This window comes from Monodelphis domestica, chromosome 3 (assembly GCF_027887165.1).
Source record: "Monodelphis domestica isolate mMonDom1 chromosome 3, mMonDom1.pri, whole genome shotgun sequence".
Classification (NCBI taxonomy): Eukaryota; Metazoa; Chordata; class Mammalia; order Didelphimorphia; family Didelphidae; genus Monodelphis; species Monodelphis domestica.
In genome coordinates, this window is record NC_077229.1 from 300,213,745 (window position 1) to 300,234,924 (window position 21,180).

At 36.7% G+C, this 21,180-nt stretch overlaps 1 protein-coding gene across 1 annotated transcript in view; it reads right to left on the reverse strand.

The window, feature by feature from the left end:
* Nucleotides 1–20,284, reverse strand: part of OPRK1 (opioid receptor kappa 1) — a 35,880-nt gene extending 15,596 nt beyond the window's left edge. The window contains exons 1-2 of the mRNA XM_001368727.4: nucleotides 19,884–20,284; nucleotides 18,835–19,153 (exon numbers count right to left, since the gene is read on the reverse strand). Of these exons, the coding sequence (XP_001368764.1) occupies nucleotides 18,835–19,091 (257 nt within the window). The 5' untranslated portion in view covers nucleotides 19,092–19,153; nucleotides 19,884–20,284. The remainder of the gene's footprint in view (nucleotides 1–18,834; nucleotides 19,154–19,883) is intronic.
* Between the last annotated feature and the right edge of the window lie 896 nt (nucleotides 20,285–21,180).

Below are 21,180 nucleotides of genomic sequence, written 5' to 3' on the forward strand. Positions count from 1 at the left end.
CAGTTTTTATTCTATGCAATGATGGAAATATAGGAATAATGTTATATAGAGAGAAGATATTTGTTTTAACTAAACTAACTTCCTTAAAATATATCTGGTCACATAACTAGAAGGATATAAGAAGTAAAAGATCCCTAGGTGAAAGCAAAAACATCCTTTAAAAGTTCTAAAAACTTTTTAATCATTTAATCATTTTAAAAGACTAGGAGGAAGCTCCAGTGATCCTGATGAAAAGAATAAAATATAGCACTACAGAAAATAAAGGGAGGCAGCATGGGACATGAGAAAGAGTGCTGACCTTGGAGTCAAAGAACCTGGGTTTATATCCCAGTGTGTGATCCTGGGCAAGTCACTTAACTTTCTTGGCCCTCAATTTTCCCATCTGTTAAATGAAGGAGTTAGGCTAGATTACCGTTGAGGTCCCTACTGGCTATAGCTCTATGCTCCTAAAAAGAAGCAGAGGAAATATAAAGCAATGATTTCTGAATAGTATTAGGAGCCTGAGAGGATGAATATATCTCTCTCTCCCTACTGCTTCTCTGCCTCTGTCTGTCTGTGTCTCTCTGTCTTTGTCTCTGTATAGCTCTCTCTGTACATATCTATATAAAATGGGCAATATATTTAACTTCTACCTCCTCCATTTCTCCTGTCCTCTCAATTCTACTTTGTATCTATCTCTTCAATTCAACAAGTAACATTGAATAATAGATGATTGCTATAATAGTCGTTCTATCAAGATTTGGACTGGCTGCCTTATAAAACAGGCCCAAGTAGCTAAAGTGTTGCACAGGTTGTCCCCAAAGTCTTGGGACACTGAAGTTTTAATAGCTTAAGACTACAGGAAGGCTTTTGGGGACACTGAGTTTCTTCCCAATGTGGGCAGAGAGAAAGCTAGAGACTTCAAGATGAGAACAAGGGGATAGAGTTTTCCACTACATTGTCAGCCCTGGAGTTTCAGACAATGAACAGTAGCAGGAGCTATAAAAGTAACAGCAGAAAGAATATGTTTTCCAGGAGACTGCCTCTAAGCTTTGCAGCAGCTGAAACCTCTTCCTTTCTCTGGAACGACACTGGGCTTATTCACAGTATCCAACAGCGAATGACTGACTGAATTATGTCAGTTCAGAGAAACCACTGAAACAACAGTGAATTTACTTTATATTTTATTGCCACAAGCAGTGAGTGGTATGATTCATTATTAAATGTATTTCAAAGTTTGCTTAGTGGTTTTTTATATCTTTAAACAATGATTTTCTAGATAAATAATTGTATTTGCCTTGAGTTGACACTTTTGCTCTACTGTGATAAGAAGGTATGGAGAAGAGAGGAATGGCCAGCAAATGATCGATTTTACTAAAGTCATCTGTCTAGAAGACCCCCAGCTTGGCCTGCAAATAAACAGATTTCCTGGGTATTCAGAACATTTATGAATTTCATTTACAATCTGTGTTTTTAAGCTCTCTATGTTGTCAAAGAAAGCCTCATGCAAACAAAACCTCCAGCTACATTTCACCTCCAAGTAGGCCAGTCACTCAGCCTTAGGGGATTTTGGATTTTTTCCACTCCCTAGTGGGGAAGAAAGAGGTTGGGGGAGGAGTAAAGTGCTGAGAACTCTAGAGAAGTCAGCCCAAATGTTGGCGGCAGGCATGGTTAGAGAGGGTCAAATGCACTCATTCCTCCTCATCCCAAAGGCCTTCCACAATGATAGTTGTTAAACATCATTACTATGGGCAAAGGATTCTGAAAGGTGTGGCCAGAAATAGAAAGGCAAATAAAATGCAATACTTGCTCTGAAAAAACCTACAAGATCAGAATGGATATGTCTACAGAGAATATAGACAGGCACTCAATTGAACAAGTACAAATTATGAAAGTTCAAAGAAGAAAATGGTCAATCGCATCTCTGGGATTCATTTCCATTGATCTAGTATCCATTGCCTTAGAGCTAGAAGGGACCGTGGACATCATTTAATACAACCTCCTCCCTTTGCAGTTGAGAAAACTGAGTGGAATTTGATTCCAGGTCTTAACTCCAAGCCCAGGATTCTATCCATCAAGGGGTTAGTTGTGCTTTATTAATAACATCTTGGTCAATAGTGTAACATAGAGTAAGAAATAGGATTCATGGCATTAGAACAAAGCTAAAAATACAAGAAACATGGATAGCAGATATGAGAAATATAAGGAAATAGGTTTCATTAGATTAAAACAAATTAAAATAGGGAACACATATGTAAAAATGGATCTATTCATTTAGTTCTTTAAAGATAAAGATCAATGGATACCAAAGGAAATGAAGTGGAATTTTTTTCCATTACCATTATAATATTTTAATATATTTCACACTAAAAATAGTAATGAAAAATATAGGACTGGGGCAACTAGGTAGTGCAGCAAATGCAACACTACACCTGAAGTCAGGAGGTCCTGGGTTCAAATGTGACCATAGACACTTCCTAGTTGTATGACCCTGGGCAAATCATTTAACCCCAATTGCCTGGCCTTTGATACTCTTCTGCCTTAGAATTGATACTAAGACAAAAAGTCAGAATTTAAGAAAAAAATTAGGACTTTACAATCAAAACTAGAAGAATAACAATCATGTTTTTTTGCCAACTAAAAGATATAATTTTTATTCTATGAAAAATAGCAGTGTAGTTCTATCTACTAAACTTGGTCAAGGAGAGTATAAAGCTTTATGTGACTGTATTTAAAATGGAAAATCAGCTTGGGAGAGTGGATAGTGAAGTAGCATGGATGTCAGGAAGATCTGAGCTTTAATCTTGCTTCCAACACATGCCTCTAGAGTTAGCCAGAGTAAATCCCTTAACCTGTCAGGACCCCCAGACAACTCTTAAGTTTCTGAGCAGATACTAATTTGCATTGGATGGTTAGGTAGCAAGTTAGGAAGACCTGACTTCAAATTTAGCCTCACATACTTACTAGTATATAAAACCTTGGGCAAGTCATTTTATCTTGTTTCTCTCCATTTCCTTATCTATGAAGTGAGCTCAAGAAGGAAATAGGAAACCACTATCTTTGCCAGGAAAACCCCCAAAGAGTCATGAAGAGCTGGCTATGAATAAAAACACCTAAATAGTAACAATAAAATCATATACTTTGGCAGAGAGTTCCTTCACTGGAAGGTGCGTATGTCAATGAAATTATAGGTATGATTAAAAAAATGACTAAAGTCTATATTCCTTCAAATCAGACATCAGAATAAGGCACTATCATATAGAATATGAGTGGAACAACTTTAATGCTATGAATTTGATTTAAATAATATAATACATTTGAATTAGAAAAGATGAAATTTTTGCACATAGTGTAAATTCAATTGTAGAAAAAAAAAACCTTTAATTCCAAGCATGCTTAGTACTCTCTGGGGGCTGATGAAAACTACCTTCATTATATCTGCTTCTATAAAAGAAGTTAAAGGGCATTTGCCAGGCACCGGAGTGGTGACCTCCTCCAGGGGTGGGAGGAACACCTATCAATACTAAATGTGACAAGTCAACCATTTAGGTTCATTATACAGTCTGGGCAATATTTGTTTTCATCAACTTTTTTTCAAATGATGCTAAGTAGATTGATCTCTGAACCATTACTATGTATTTCAATAAAGAGAGACTATTATTATGATTCAGTTGCCTTCTGTTCATAGTATTTAGAAAACCTTGTCATCACTGGGGACTTCTTCCTTTATATGTATGTATTCTGCATGAGGTATTTTCCCTGAGGGAGAGGTTCCCAATTTTCATAGTTTTGACAAAGATACCTTCAATTCATAGCTAGAAAATGACTGAAGATTTTACAGATCTAAGAAAATATGCCTATTGGTAAATAGTTGCTGCTATCTTCTTGGTTAAAAGTATTGAATGTAATGACTTCCATTCTGGGCTGCTAGGTGAACAGGGCTGGACTTGGCATTCGGAAGACCTTGGGTTCAAGTCTAGCCTTATATCCTCAACTAGCTGTGTGACCCTGGGCAAGTTATTTAATCTCCATCTGCATCAGATTCTTCATCTGCAAAATGTGGTTTATATTAACACTTACCTTCCATGCTTGTTATAAGGACCAAATGAGATAATTTTTACAAAGTATTTTGTAAACCCTAAAGTGCTCTATAAATGCTTTTATTTCAAGTCTTCCCTTTTTGAGATAACTTAAGAATCAGTCCCATAATACTTTAAAATATTTTTAAAAAATTTGTGTATGTTGTAAGTGACACTCAGCCCCTCTTGACTTCATTCTCTTACATGTCATTGGGTGTTTCCTTGCCTAGTACATCACATGGATGGATAGATGGAGTCCATAGTCCAAGTTTGAGAGTACCATCATCATCATTGATAAAATTAATTCTTTCAAAAGCACTGGAAGTTATTTTTTCTATTTCACATATATGTATTCGTCAACTGTATCATTTTTAGTTTCATTTCTAATTCTTGAGACAATATAGCTTAGATGGCCTGTTAAACTCTCTTTAGTCTCATTATCTTCTCATTCATTTCATGAGATTAATTTCATTTCTAGTATCACTTTGACACCATCCCAAAACCCTCCCCCCAAAAAATCATCCTCTGGTGGTCAAACTTCTAGTGATACAATTTCTATACTTAACTAAGCAAGGCCTCAGACATCTTGCCCAGTATAACTTTCCTGATCTGTCTGTAAAACTTTCCATTTAGATAGGCCCTTCCAGGCTCTGCCTTCTACCCCCATAACTTTCATGAAAACAATGTTATCTATTCAAGAAGATGAGACTTTGCAGTCTTTTGTGGAGGCAGAATCATGGCAATTTTTTCCATATTAATTTGATAAAATCATTCAACTCTAAGCCCAGGCACTTCAAAGAATCTTAAAGGCAGATGGAAGAATGTAATTCTTCCTCTTTCCATTAATATATATATACATCGAGAAGAAAAAATTGCAGAAATATTGAGTTTGAGAATAGACAATACTTTTCTCCAAATTTGTCTCATAAAAGCTGAAAGGGGGCTCCAATCAATATTACATTTTATTTTATATTTTTCTTTGCTCTTTTAGGAAACTTGTATTTAACCTGCTAACCACTTCCCTTCCTTGACTTCCACTTTTTCTGGTGAAGAGGATGACATTAATGCCACATATGGAATGCTAACTCCATATACTCAAAGATGGTAAAGATAAAGGGACAGGTTGCCATTGAAGGTGGTAGAGAAGCAGGAGGGAGAGTCACTGATCCTGAAGTCAACAGAGCTGTAGATTTGGATCCTGTCTCCAATACTCACTAGCTACCAGAATATGGAAGTCATTTAACTTCTTGTATTCTAAGTTTTTTAGCCTATAAAATGATAATAACAATAATAGTATCCATCTCCAAGTATCATTTGATAGATATACAGATTTATTGTTGATGCTGAGTCATTTTCAATCATGTAAGACTCCCCATGACCGCATTTGGGGTTTTCTTGGCAAAGACACTAAAGTCATTTGCCAGGTCCTTCTCCAATTCATTTTACAGATGAGGAACTGAGGCAAGAAAGGTTAAGTGACTTGCTAAAGTCACAAAGCTAGTAAGCGTCCAAGGTCAGATTTGAACCCAGGAAGATGAGCCTTTCTGATTCCAGGCCCAAAATTCTATCCACTGCACCTTCGCTGCCTCATATACAGATTGATAAAGCATTCATCAAGCACTTGCTATATGTCAGGCACTGGGCTAAACAATAGGGATACAAAAATAAGTCAGCAAGGCAATTCCTGGCCTCAAGGAGCTGAAATCTAATGGATAAAGCAAACATAAAAAGAGAGCTTTGGCAGTCAGGGGTGGGAGTAGAGGAGGAGGTGGCAGTCAGGTATAATTTCCAATGGTATGAAATGGTGGGGAGCTACAAACCACCACTATACCTTTACTGAGAAAATCTCAACTAGGGTAATGAAGAGTTGGGTGAGCCTGAACAACAATAAGAAGTCAGGAAGCAAAGAGAAACCCAGGCTGGTACGATAGAGATGAAAAGATCAATTTTTAGAAAATAAGGTATTTCCACGATCAGAGTACATTTTTTCAGAGGGAAGTAGAGCTGATGGTGAAATTAAAGAAGATGTAAGGAAAAAAGAATACACACACACAAACATATATACATACACCAATATAGGTATAGATAGTTGGCTATAGATATAAAGGTACTTATGTATATATATGTATGTGCATGTGCTTATAGGATTATGTGTATATGCGTGGGCATATTCATGTATGTGTATGATGTACTTATATTGACATATTTAAATGAGTATATAAAAATGTCAATGGGCATATATAAAGCACTTTTTGAAGTCATGTTACTATTTTAAGTAAATCATAGGTATTCTGGGGCAGTCTATATTGGACCAAACAAGGATCCATGTTAACCAAGAAGCCATGAAGTCAAAATTATCCATGACAGAACAAGGCCCAACATGAACTACTGTGAGAGTTATCAAGAAACACAAGAGATCATACCCTAGAAGTGGTTAAAATGTAGTTGAGCATCCAGAGAACACAAGTCTAACAAAGCCCCTCAAGTTAGCAAATATCTCTGTTATTTACTAGATCTTTATGCCTCAGGGCTATAGAGTACTGCTTTTTCTGGGAGGAAATCTATGATGGTAGCTTATTCACCCTGTTTACCCTTCTCCATTTTATTCAAACCAAACATGCTTTTTATTTCCCAGATGGGGGTTTTGGGCAGGTCTATTTTTGTTTCAAGTAAATTGGTGGGCATCCCAGAGAGAACTTTTGGCTTATGTAGAAAGCCTGGAGGTGGAATCAATAGCAGGTTGCTTCATTTGCTCATTGCACATAGCACAGTAGCATATGGCCCTAAAAGAGTGCAATATGTGACCTAAGTTACACTTGATGATTTTTCAAAGCTATAAAATTGCCATAGGATGTGCCATGTGGGAATATGTAGGGTAGGAAGCTGAGAAGCATCCAAACAGAAAGGGGAGATGCCATTCCACTTCTGGATTTCAGGCAGCAGCAGGACACCCAATGATTTTTGTGCTTGAGCTCTGATTCAGGCAATACAGGACAAGAGTAGTACTCTGCTTTCTTTGATCCAGAGAAAAGGGCATTGCTTTCCCATGGAATCTGGCTAAAGTCCATTCAAACATATAGCAACGCAAAAACAAAAATAGGTAGCTCTTTGCAGACAAAATGAGCGAGTTGGTCTCTGCAAGCAGACAGCTGTATTGCTTTATGCAAATCAGAAAGGGAGCTGAATCACTCATGGAGATGCCAAGAATCAAGATCCTTAGGCAGGGTTTTGTGGAAAACATGACCTTCCTCAGTTGAGAAACAAGCATAAGGTTGGAAAAGACCAGAAAACAGAGGCAATCATTAAAATGACTGTGTGCCGCTGTCCCTTGGTCTTTCAGCCAGTTCCTTCTCTGTCCAGTGTCAGGCAGCAGGCAATTGATAGGACTGAATATTGCTCAACTGTCTCTATGTGCAAATTATGTTTCCTTAATCAGGAACTATTTTAAAGACAAGACCACAACAGTTTATATACAACTTGATCTCTCATTAAAAAAAAAATTATTCATTATTTTTTCTTTTTAGTCCATTTCCCCCCCTTTTTTCTCAATTTTTAGAAAAGAAATAAAATTGGAGAGATGAAGTGAAGAGGAAGTTTGTGGAAAAATCAGAACTTGAACCCTAGTCACCTGCCTCACTGAAGTGAATAGCTCTGAGGATCAGTTTAAGAAGCCAATGATGGTTAGACTAGAAAAGAAGACAAGGAAAACAAGATTGTCATGTTCAGTATTTGACCAGTGACCACAAGAAAGAGGAATTATACTTGCTCTGGTGAGCTTATCAAAGCCTGTCTTAGAAGCAATTAGAAGTTACAGAGGGGCAAATTTTACCTCAAATTAAGAAGAAATTTTCTAATAACTAAAGTTCAAAGGTAGCATGGAACAAAGAAAGGAGCATTCACTTGGAGGGCAGCTAGGTAGCACAGTGGATAGAGGGTCAGATCTGGAGTCAGGAAGACCCAAATTCAAATTTGACCTCAAAAACTTACTAGCAGTATGACCCTGGGCAAGTTACTTAACATCCTTTGCCTCAGTTTCCTCATTTGGAAAATGAGCAGAAGAAGGAAATGGATAACCATTCGACTATGTTTGTCAAGAAAACTCTAAATGCAGTCACACAGTCAGACATGGTTGAAAAGTGCCTAAACAATGACAGGACTGGAGTGCAAATCAAACCTGTGCAATTTACTCTATGGGTCTCAGTTTCCTCATCTGTATCAAGGGTTTGCATTTGTATTTGATGACCTTTAAGTACCTTTCTACTTCCTGATCTATAATCATGTGAAGAATAGAGTGAGCTTCTTTGGGAGATGAATTTCTCCAAACTAAAGGTCTTTTAGGGAAGATATTGTGGATAGAATTCTTTCTCAGAAGCACTGAGCTCCCTTCTAATAAGATTCTACTATTTATTTCAGCAAACCAATTATTTACCTTAGTATAATAATTTCATATATATGAATTGTTTGCATACGGTCAAGTGGAGGAGGTAGGTTTTCAATTGGATCTTGAAGGACTGAAAGAGTAGGGAAAATAAGATACTCCAGGCAGCAAGTTATATGAACAAAGACTTAAGGTTACTAATGGTCCATAGGACCACTGGGAATCAAAGAATGCAGTATCTGTGAAGGAAAATAGTAATAGGTAAACAGGAGTGTACTGGAGAAAGCTCTATTGGCCTGAAAGAATCTATTGCTATCAGTGTGAGCATATTCACTTCTGTTATTAGCAAATATTAAAAATCAAGGCTCAATTTGTATTTTTGTTGATTTTTTTTAAAATAAGGAAGTGAATAAGGATATGTTGATAGTATTGATTAAACCTAAAAGCATACCATGGGTATGTTTATTTTTTTCAGAGTCAATTGTTAAAGATTTGACAGCCTTCCCCTAAAGATAAGGCTGAACAGGCAGACTATGAATTAACAACCAAGCTAAAGTTCAGGATTTGTCTTTAAGTGTTGGGAACCTTAAGAATGTTAGGACAGAGGGGGCAACTGGGTGGCTCAGTGGGTTGAGAGCCAGGCCTAGAGATGGGATGTCCTGGGTTCAAATTTGACCTCAGGCATGTCCCACCTGTGTGACACTGGGCAAGTCACTTAACCCCAATTGCCTAGACTTTACCACTCTTCAACTTGGAACCAATACACAGTATTGATTCTAAAGTGGAAGGTAAGGTTTTTAGGGGAAAAAATGTTAGGACAGAGAAATGGAATAATTAATATGAATTGTATAAACTCCTTCAATACTGTCCTGCCCACTTTCTATGACACCAGAATTTCTATATAATAAACATGGGAACAGAATTCAGTCAAGGCTCAGAAGAGCCTCCCCTTCGTATGTAGCTAGGAATGTATACTAAGTATGGTGTCATTGGACATGAAACTGAAGCCATTGATATAAAGGCCAAGTAGTTCTGGAAGAGAGTCTAACTTGGAATATGGTCAAAGGGACTACTGTTGCATAATGTATCATGAGTTTAAAGCCAGAAGGACTCTTACAAGTCTAGTCCAAATTCCTCATTGTAGAAATGAGGTAAATGAGAAACTCTAGTCGCTTCCAAAACTTGTCAGAAGTCAGAGACATAATATGTGGTGGGGCCAGTATTCAAATTCAAGTTCTCTGAAGCCAAATCCAAAGCTCTTTGTTCTCTTTGTTTTTCATTTGTCCATGTCTCAAACTATCCTTTGAGGCTCATGAAAAGGCACCTCTAGGAGCATATGTCTGAAAAAAAAAAATTTATTTTTTTCTTATAGGTCCATCTGAGCTTATGGACAGTTTGATGGCCCAGAAGACAATGTCATACTACAAAGTAGCATTAATCAATCAATCAATAAACCACTAGATGGGACCTTGGGCATTGAAAAGTTAGTACAATTATTTAAGTACTTAATTATTTCAAAAGAATGACAACCATTAGGGAGGATGTAACCCCACATTTTTTGGAAATGAAATAGATTTACCAAGTTAGGCAAAATTGGGAGCAATAATTCATCAGCATACATAATTATTCCTTTCCCATAGTCCTTTCAGTTATGTAGTATCCATGGTTTTGTGCTCAAAAATATCTAAAATAATCAGAATTAATGGATGCTACATCTGAGTTGCCAGAGAAACTAATTTGAAAACATAATCAGAATCCAATTCAACTAAATTCTTCAAACACCTTCAAAGAATCTCAGGGAAATTTGCTAAATGTCCATTTAAATGCCTTGCCACTGTAATTTGTTTCTTTATTAAGGGAAAGTAATTTGGCATTTAAAAAAAATCTTGATTTGGCTTCAACAAAATTCAGTAAGTGAAAATTGATAATACTTATGTGCAAAAGTAGTAACTTAATGTGCATCTAAGTTACTCAAGCAGCACAAATTATGTTCAATTATCTCCAATCACCTTACTTTTATTGCTCATTTATTATGAAAGGGACAGGTTCATATACCCTCCATATCTTTTCTCTGTTGCCTTTATTGACTCCATGTGTACAAAAATAAAAGATAAAGGGGGCCAGGATGCAATCAGGCAGGTGGTGGAACATTTATCCTGAATATCAGGGCAGACAGGTGTTGATGTTGTCACAGTTGCCAAAATTAAGGGTTTTAATATGTTTGCTGACCAGTAAGAATATAACTACATCTGTGCCTATACAATTGAGAGAGACAGACAGACAGACAGACAGACAGAAAGACAAAGAGACAGAGATAGAGAAAGAGAGATGAAGAGAGAGACAGAGCGACAGAGACAGAGAGAGGCAGAGAGATTAGGAGAGGATTACCATAGAAAAGAGCACCACCATAGTTGATGCTATTGATATTATTCATGACTCTGTATTAAGCTTTTCATGGTTGCAATTCATAGTTCTACTACATGTACAATTTGTTTTCATAATACTAAAGAACAGTTGAAAACTGAAAATTCCAAGTAATTTTATTTTTCATACCTACAAAATATTGAACAAATGGATTGATTTGAATCGTGGATATTTCATTAAATTTTTCAGTTTTCCTAGAGATAGCAGCAGGTTTGATAAATTCATATTTATGCAGACATCATTCTAGAGTATCATTGCATTTGGGTATCCCATTTCTTTTCCACAGTTAGTCCTCAGTAAGCATCCTTGATTTAATACAAGATTAAGTCATATGATTATGAAGTTCTCTTCTCAAGCTAAGATTCTATTATTTTAAATCTTCTTTAGATATGAATTTCCTTTGTTATCAAATTGTTAAAAGATGACTTAGACTGCTGGATTTCTTTGAGAATTAAGCTAATTTTATCATTATTTCTACTGAGTATAAATACTTGTTATATAAAAGTAATTCAATATAATTCATCTGAAACTTTTCTCATCTAACACAATAAACTATCCCCAAACCACAAACTACTATTCCCTTGCAGATTAAATATTTATCATTGTGAAACCAACTTTTTTTGATGATATATTCAAAACTAGAATTACTTGTACCACTGATTTGGCTCATAAGCCAAATGACAGGAGGAACTAGATAAAGAACAGCATGATAGCAGTTGTAGCCAAGGAGGTAACTTCCTAAGGCAAGATACTGAGTGCATTCAAAAATCAAATCAATAATTCAGGAAATGACAGCCACAGAGCTCGCACTAGATTTGTTATTGTTCAAGAAAAGAAAGTAGAATGATTGATTGGAGGGGTACTCTGCTCATTCGGAAATAAATTCCTATGGAAACCAATCCTGAACTATGGAAAAATGAAATGATAGAATGCTCTAAAAAGTACATTTGAAGTAGAATTCATAACTGGATTGTCCAACTCCAGCTTGACAACTGTTGAACTACTGGCTCATCAACCTACTACTTCATACTTCTTTTTCAACTTCAGATGTGATTTTGTATTTAAAGGGAAGTCTGTTAAACTGGTTAACTAATCAACATAGGCCACTGGAATGAAACCAAATGTCCATTCAAAAACTTTGTGGTTGGGTTTTTTTTGTTTGTTTTTTAAAATAATTTCTAAAAGAATTTTTTGGGAAGAGAAAGTAGCTGTTTTAGAAAACAACTTGTGCAATGGGGGACTAGGAGGAAATAAAATAACCAATTTAAACTTGATTATGTATCTGGCAAAGCTAAGGAAAGACTTTTTTGTTTGCTTATAAGGCTGGATTTGTGAGAATTTAGATTTACCCTAAAGAACACTATGGGAAAATGATGAGGGTGAAGGATGAATCAATCAATCAACTAACAAACTCCTAATGTATGTCAGGCATTGTGCTAAGGACAAAAAAATAAAACTATTTTCTCAGGTAAGATTTTACTATTAAAATTAATGTGAACCACTAACTGATCTATATCTATATCTCTCTATAGATATGTATCTATATTTCTAGAAGTAAAGACATAGATAGAAAGACCAAAAGCCATTCCTCTAATAAATAAAAAGACAAAGGATATGATAAAAGTAGTTCTCAAGAGAATTTCAAACAATTAACAGCAATGTGAAAAAGGCTCAAAATTACTACTAATAAGAAAAATACATATTAAAACAACCTTCAGGTTTCACTTAACATCCTGAAATTGTCAAAGACAAAAGCTGAGTATAGTCAATGTTGAAGGGATTCTAAAAAGATTGCTGATGTATTGTTGATGCAATCTGAACAAATGTTTGGGATTAATTTAGAATTCTTGAAATAAAATGACTTAAAGATCAAACCCTTTGAACAGAGATTCTACTACTAAGCTAATACCTGAGAGGGATCATGGATATGAAGAAAACCCCCATATACACCAAAAGAGTTGTGAGGACATTTCTCTGGTAGCAAAGAATGGATAAAAAATAGATACCTATCATTTGGGGAATGGATAAATACATTGTGATTCATGAACATAATTTAATATTTCTGTTTTGTAAGAAAACTTTAATAAACTTAGAGTCTAATGAGAAAAATAAAATGTAAATATAATATATAGCATAAATATGAAATAAATACATAATAGCATATACAAGGTGGTGAAATGATGCAAGGTAATTTGGGACAGTAGTCACCACCAGTCAGAGGAATCAAGAAAGGATTCTTTCAGAATGGAGGTAAAGTGAGTGTCTAGGCATGAGGGAATAACCAGAGCAAGGGCATGGAAGAGAGAAGGGCTGGGAGAGAATAACCTTGTATAGAGTACTTAATATGTGTCAAGTAATATGCTAGTTCCTTATACAAATATAACACATTTGGTCCTTACAACAACCCAGGGAGGTAAGAGCTATTATTAATCCCATTTTAGAGTTGAGAAACCTGAGCAAATAAAGATTAAGTGACTCACCCAGGGTTATACAGCTAGGAAGTGTCTGAGGCTGGATTTTTAGCTCAGGTCTTCCTGACTCTAAGTCCAGCTACCCCTGTGCCATCAGTCTCTGGGAGAGAGGAAATCATATGCTGAGTATGATGAAGAGAGGGAAAATCCATTTTACTGGATCTCAGAGTGTGAGAGAAAGGAAGGCTGGGGCCAAATTGCACAGGACTATGAAAGTGAAATAAGAGATTATCTTTTATATCAAAACCAATAGAAAGTTACTGGAGTTGGTTTAGTAGAGGAATATACAGTCTGATATGATCTTAGGGAAATTTAATTTGGCAGGTGGGTGTAGGATGCACTGGAGTAGTAAGAAGTGAGGTAAGAAGACAGTTATGAGGCTGTTGCAATGATCTAGGCAGGAAGGAATTAAAGCTTCAACTAAAATGGTTTGAGTGGAAAGAAGAAATTGGATACAAGAGATATGGTGAAGGTAGAAAAGGCAAGAGTTTGCAACTGATTGAATATGCAAGAGAGGATAAGGAGTCCAGGATGCTTCAAAGATTAAAAACTTGTGAGGTTATTATAAACTTAAGGGTGAACAGAATTTATCTCACCAGAAATAAAGAAGCTTGGTGTGGAGCATTTAGAGACAAAGATAATTTCCATTTTAGACATCTTGAGTTTAAGATGCCTCTAGGACATATAGTTTGAAATATACAATAGGTAATTGGTGATGGGACTGAAACTCAAGGGGAAGAATGGGACTGGATCTGTAGACCTTGGAATCATCAAAAAAAAAGATGATAGTTAAATGCATGGAAGAAGATGAAGTTTTCAAGAGAAAGTATATAGAATGAGATACAAAAGGACCCAGAATAGAATATTAGAGAAGACCCAGTCAAGGGGTAGAAGGGGTATGATGTGGATGATGAACCACTAACGGAGAAAAAAGAACTTGTGATTAATGAAAAAGATACTGGGTTATGTCATTGAATTATTTTCATTAAAACTTCTCTTTAAATATACTGAACCTACTTTGGTAACATCAAGATCAATTGGATAGCTGAGGGCAAGATGTACAATAAAGGGGGGAAAACACATTTGGAATCAAGATTTTAGGTTTAATTCTGGCACTTTAGTAATCTCTGTGCCCCTGGGCAAATCACTTCCCATGTGTAGGTCTCAGTTTTCTCATCTACAAAATGATGGGATTGGATTATTTATGATCATTTATGAGCTCCTTTTATACCCTCAAAAGTCATGATGCTATATGATAACCCTTATGAGTCGGGGCAGGAATCCATGATGAAAGTATCACTCTTCTCTTAGAGAAAGACACTACAATTTCAGAAACAGTAAGAGGCGGGGAAAGATAGCCTAGCTGATTAATGCTTGAAAATGTGAATTTAAGGAGGCAGCTGAGTAGCTCAGTAGATTGAGAGCCAGGCCTAGAGATGAGAGGTCCTGGGTTCAAATTTGACCTCAGACATTTCTTAGCTGTGTGATTACACACAGTATTGATTCTAAGATGGAAGGTAAGGGTTTAAAACAAAAACAATCCACTTAGAAGAGAGGCACACAGGGAACAAAGAACACTTTAGGTAATTCATTCTGATAGTACTGCATAGCTTTAATTCTCCATCCCTCCTTGTAGTGTCCTCATGCTTTTCTTCTTGGGTGCAGTATCTCTGCTAAGATCATGAACAATACTCTTTGGATCTATCCCCTTAAAGTTCAGCTCACAAAAGTAGCTAATCCTTTGACCAGTCAATGATTAGTCTTCTTCTGATTCTTGAATGATGAACATGAAATTTGAATGATTAATTTTTTCATACCTTATAAAGGATTAATAGTTGAGGGGGTAGGGGCAGCTAGGTATCTCAGTGGACTAAAAATCTAGCCTATAGCCAGGAGGTTCTAGGTTCAAATCTGGACACAGGAACTTCCTAGGTGTGTGATCCTGGGCAAGTCACTTACCACCCATTGTCTAGTCCTTACCACTCATCTGCCTTGGGACCAATACACACTATTGATTCTAAGATGGAAAATAAGTGTTTTGTTTTGTTTTTAAATAGGAATAATAATATTATATTATTATATTATAATTTTTATATATTTTATATAATTATGTTTATATATAATAAAGTTATATAGAAATATAAAATATTAAATAGGAATAATAAAAAATTTTCATTTCATCCATATCATCATAACTTATACAAAATAATGCATATAGACACTTTTAAAATTTCATTTAATATCTTATCATCTTGGCTCTGTTGCCTATTCTTTAGATTCTGTAAATTGGTCTGGTGGAGAAAGTCAATTGATCCTGATCTCTTGATTTAATCCTCCACTAGACTCCTAGGTAAACATTTGCTTTGCCTAGTAAGTGAACTCAGATGTTTTGGGCACCTTTGTATATAGGGCTAATTCCAGATAGGCTTGAGGATGCTCAAACATTGTCTTTTTCCAAGTACCTCCTCCCAGTGCCTTGTATAAAGAATGTCAGCAAAGTGAATGTGATGCAGTTTTTAGACAATCCCAAATTTTAATCTTCCCTTAAGACCTAGTCCTACCTTTGTCTCTTTGTTTTATAATTCATTATCTAGGTTTCAAGCAAAGCAATTAGTCAACTCATATCAATATATGTATACATGTGTAATGGAAGAAAGCTGATGGATACATGTATATATGAACACAAATATGTATATGCATTATACATGCATGTATATATCTGTATAGTGTTTAGGGAATATATGCATGTATATATATGCATACATACACAGATGTATACATACACAGAGAGATAGATATATAGCCAGATAGAGATATGGATTGTGTATCATATGTACTCCAAGATTTAGCACAGTACCTGAGACATAGAAGATACTTAATAAATGTTTACTGATTGATGTGCTTATATATAAATACATACACCTTTAAATATCTATATAACATAAGTTCTCATATGTGTATATACAGATGCACACGCACATTCACGCAGTCCAGGACTATGATTTCATTGATGCAGAAGATACTTTGTAAGTAAATATATAGTCCCTGGGGCCTTAAGATGTTAAAGGACCTTCCCAGGGTTACATAATGAATATGTGTCAGAGGCAAGACTTGAAATCAGATTTTCCTGACTCTCAGGTTAGGTTTTGCCACATGACCTTTCATATTAGGGTGACCAATTATTTTCTTGACTGAAGTGAAATACTTTAGATAGTTAAATGTCCATGTTTTAGATTTTATTTTTGTGGGAGAGCTTTGGACCATTCACAGAGAAAGAAATTATATTTCTCTAGAAAAACATTTCGCTATTTATAAAATCCAATGTCAGTGCTTCTGTATGTTAAACTCGATTATTCTTGTAACATGGATATATGTGTATATATTTGAATACATTCACAAACATAAAAACACATATGTGTGTATGTATATGTGTATACATATGTTATATGTGCATAATGGAGAGAACTCTAGTTCTTTTGTCTGTTAAGATGAAAAAACACTAGCCTTATAATATCATCTCATTTTAGGTTCTTTTTGACTCTTACAAAAACTTTTTGCTGAGCTAAATATTCCTAGTTCTTTACTAATCCCTTGATTGTCTATTACTCAGATCCATCTTTAGATTTTCCACATATTCTTGATCTATGAAGTCCAGAACCAAACATTTTTCTACCACCATTTCAAAACTGTATTCTCTCTCTATTTATTATTTAATTTAATTCCTAAGGATATTGAGAAAAAAAAATTTCCCTAGAATCTTACTTACCTAATTCTGATTTGGGGTTAAATATATCTATAATTAGTATATTTTAATTTTTAATTGCCTTGATTTGAAATGCATATTTACCATTCAATTTTTATATGACTCATGAACAATCTTTGCATGGTATTTTTTTGCTTTCTTCTGACATTTAAAATTCTACAAATGATAGGCATCCTGGAATACCACCACTAAGATTATGTTCTCTTATCTCTTAGTATTCTTTATGTCTTTTAGCCAAGACATTCACTCTAGAAGAAGACACACCCTAGAACCACTGAATACAAAGGTTAAGAAGTTTGTTCCAAACTAAACATTTCAACAAATCATTTCTTAAATATGTTAATGATGTTAATCTATTTCTTAATAAACATTCATATTATAGTAAGTAGAAATAAATACTGACATACCATTAATAACTTTCTTTTGGGTATATTTAAAAAATTAAGCATCATATACCAAAGTCATAAGATAATTTCACTTAAAATCACAAATTTCATTCCTGTCTCTTTTGCCACATAATCTTCTTCATGAAGATTAACTGTAAAATTGATAAACATTGAGATATATTTTGGTTTTAATATCCCTTTCCATAACACTAATTGAACTCCTACCACATGAAATAAATTACAAGAAACAAGTGTACTGAGGTAGTTTAACAAATCCCAGTCAATAATGAGTAAAATGAGTTTTAAAAGATACACTTGGGAAATTAGCCAACAGATTGTGCTTTCTTAAAATGTGATCACATGCATATTTGAAAAAATACAACCAAATATCTGGAAGCAAAAGTAAAATTCACTGAACTTTCTTACTGTGGTTTCTGTTATTCTGAAGGAACAAGAGAAATAAACACTCTAGGTTTAAACTCAATTAGTGATTAGAAGAGAAATTAGTGCATTGCCATTCCTTAAATTCGCCACCCCATATCTTTGTCACTTATTTTGTCACAGATTTCATCATCTCAGAGATAACTTATTGAGATTCCATATCAGGACACAAGTGAAGCTTTTTTGAAAGTGGACAAAGGCTCAGCAGTCAGAATGCCAGCATGCTCATATGTCACCCAGAGATATTTCTCCCAACCTAGACCTTTTTTACCTGATGGGGGTTGGGGGGAGGAGGGAGAGAGAGAATTATGTTCAATAAAATACAACAAAAGAATGTTGATCTCCACTTTCTCTGGATGAAAGCATCAAAGTAATGTAAAATTTCACAAATTCATAATCCCCCTCCCCAAATATATCATTGGAAAGTCAAAAGGCTTACTAACCGAAGCTGTTAATATTGCCACAAAATAATGTCATTTTTCCTTTCTAATTTGTAGAGTGGAATTTAAGTTATAAACCTTCAGCACATAATTGGATTTTAACTACACAATTGACAACACTAATCTGATGAGTCACAGAAAACCTTGAAATGTGTGTGTGCGTGTGTGCCAGGGGATTTTGAAAATTTATTTCCATGAAACCTTTCCATGAAGGAAAAAAACGAAAACTTGACTTGTACAGCACCTAGCAGGGACTGACTGCCCACCTCCACCTCTAACCCCTCCCCCAAGGGGCAGAATCTTGTACTGTTTTTTTCTCTACCTTGTTAAGAGTTTTCTGTCTCCTGGGGGCGCTCCATATCGCCTAGCTGGGATGTATTACCCATCCTTTCCCCTGTTTTCTGAATCCCCTAAAAAGTAGACTGGTAATCTATTTCCCTTCCTTCCCACCTATCTTCTCTCACTTTTCTTACCTGATGATCACAAACATGACCAATGAGTTGCCCACCAAGCCCACCACAAACACCACGGAGTAGACCGCAGTGATGATGATGGGAATGACAGGGGAGATGTGTGTATGGTTCAGCTGCTGGTCCTCATAGCTGTCACTCTCGTTGTTGTCCTGGTCTGCCCATCCTGGGAACCAGTTGCTGCTATTGGGAAGCAGGCAGTTGCCTGGGGGACAGGTAGGAGCCATATCCCCGCGGAAAATCTGTACCGGGGACTCCATTGAGAGGCCGGCTGAAGCCGAATTAAGGGGACAAGGAAGCCGGAAGCCAGAAGTTACGAAATCTGAAAAAGGGAGAGAAGAAAGAGTGCTTATGGGTGTTGGGGGCACGTGAGGCAAACTTTTCTTGAGCAAATCTCAAGTTTTCGGAAGCATGGAATAACACAGAATCATAAATTTGGATCTGGAAATGACCTTAGAGATCTAGTGCAAACTCTTTATTTCACAGGAGCACAGATCAGTCAATTGAAGTCCAGCTAGAGCAAATAATTGCCCAAGGACACACAAGTGTTAGTAAATCGCAGTGCCAGGATGAACTCTGCTTCAAATCCAGAAGTCTCTTATAGACACCACAGAGCTACCTTGAAGGGGAAGAGTCTCTTAAAACTACTGATCGAGGTCCACACTCTTCTCCCCACACCCAGTGTGAAACACCAGATCTCCACCCCTCTCGAATGTCTAGACAGAGCTTTGAGATCCAAAAGAGAAAGGTCAAAGTACAGATCTCATACCAAAACCTTTGCGAACATACACAAATACACGCGCGCGCACACACATACACACACACTCACACACACACACACGAGTTGCCGTCTTCTTATCTCTGGCAGACTGTGGTTGAACGGGGTGGGATGCTATGGAGTGCAGGGGAATGGACCCTTTTCCCCCTGTTATGTTACAAGTGCGCCCTGATCCTGAATTCTGTAACCCCTGAAACAGGGCCAGGTAAAAATGGACTTGGTAACCCCAAGGACAATGAAGTGCAAAAATATCCCCCAGCCCCGCAAAGCTTACCTCTGTCCCTCTGCAGGGTCGTTCTTATACAGTGCCCCTTCTAAGTCCAGGCGAGATTCTTGGGGTCCCCCAGGTACTCGCTGGCCGGACAATCTCAGCGCTGGATATGCGGGCGCATCTGCGCCACGAGGTGAACCCCGAGTGGAGCAAAGCAGTGGGGTTTTGTTATTGTTGTGAGTTGGCTGCTGCAGCTGCAGCTGCAGCAACCGCTGTAGACTCTCCCTTTCCCCCCCTGTGGTTCGCCTGGCTCTGACTCCTGTTGGCGCCTCCAGTGCTGTGCCAGCCTCTCCAGCCAGCCGCGCTCTGGACTAATGGGCACACACTCTCTAGCTCTGATCTCAGCTGCAGCTCGCAGGCTGTCAGGCTCACATGACTTCTAACTCAACTCCTAGGCAGAGATACTGAAAAGGAAGGTAGAGAGAGGAGAAAGGGCGATCCTGCTGCAAACTGTTTACATTTTTACACACATGACAAAGTTCCGGTTCCCATCACCAAAAATCTAAAGGACAAACCTTGTTAGAGTTCCCGCTGAGGCTGTTGGAACAGTAACATTCAGTCAGCGTTCTCTCTGCCTGCGAAACACTGACCTTACTGCTCTAATCCTTTCATGCCTCCTTGAATTCCTGAAAATCACCCCCAAAATACACACCTCTTTGAAATGTGATTGTGCTTTAACATGGCTTCTCCTGCTTTGTTCTCATGACCCCAAATCTAGGGGGTTGCTGATTTTGTTTCCCTTAATTTGGAAATGACTGGAAGATAGAGACTAGAGACCTATACAAGCAAGGAATATGCTCCTTGGAAAAACATTGGGAAGATACTGGTGCCTTCCATTTCCTAGCTTTGCTGTTTACTACTTTTGTGACAAAGGATAAAGTATTTAGAGAGTCTAGATCTCAGTTTGTTCATCTGTAAAATAGAAACGTTGCCTGAATGGCCCTTGAGGTTCCTTCCAGCTCTAAATCTGTGATCTTTGTGACTGTGTAAGAATATCACGTTGGAAATAATCTTTTGGAGTTTGAAGAAAAGATGGTTTATTTCTAAGCTCAGGTAGAGGTGGGTGAAAAAGATTCAGTTATGAGAACAGATCACAAAATCTGATTTAAGATGTAAATAAAATTCTTTTATTTATTCACATCCTTTCAGTTCTCTCACCCTGACAGTAACAATATCTTTGTTCACTCCATATACACCCACCCTCCTCTTCCTCTCCATTACTAATATTGTGACACTTAACTAAATCTTCTATATGTGCAAATGATGGAGAAGATAAAATGTGTGTTTTAGTTTTATATAT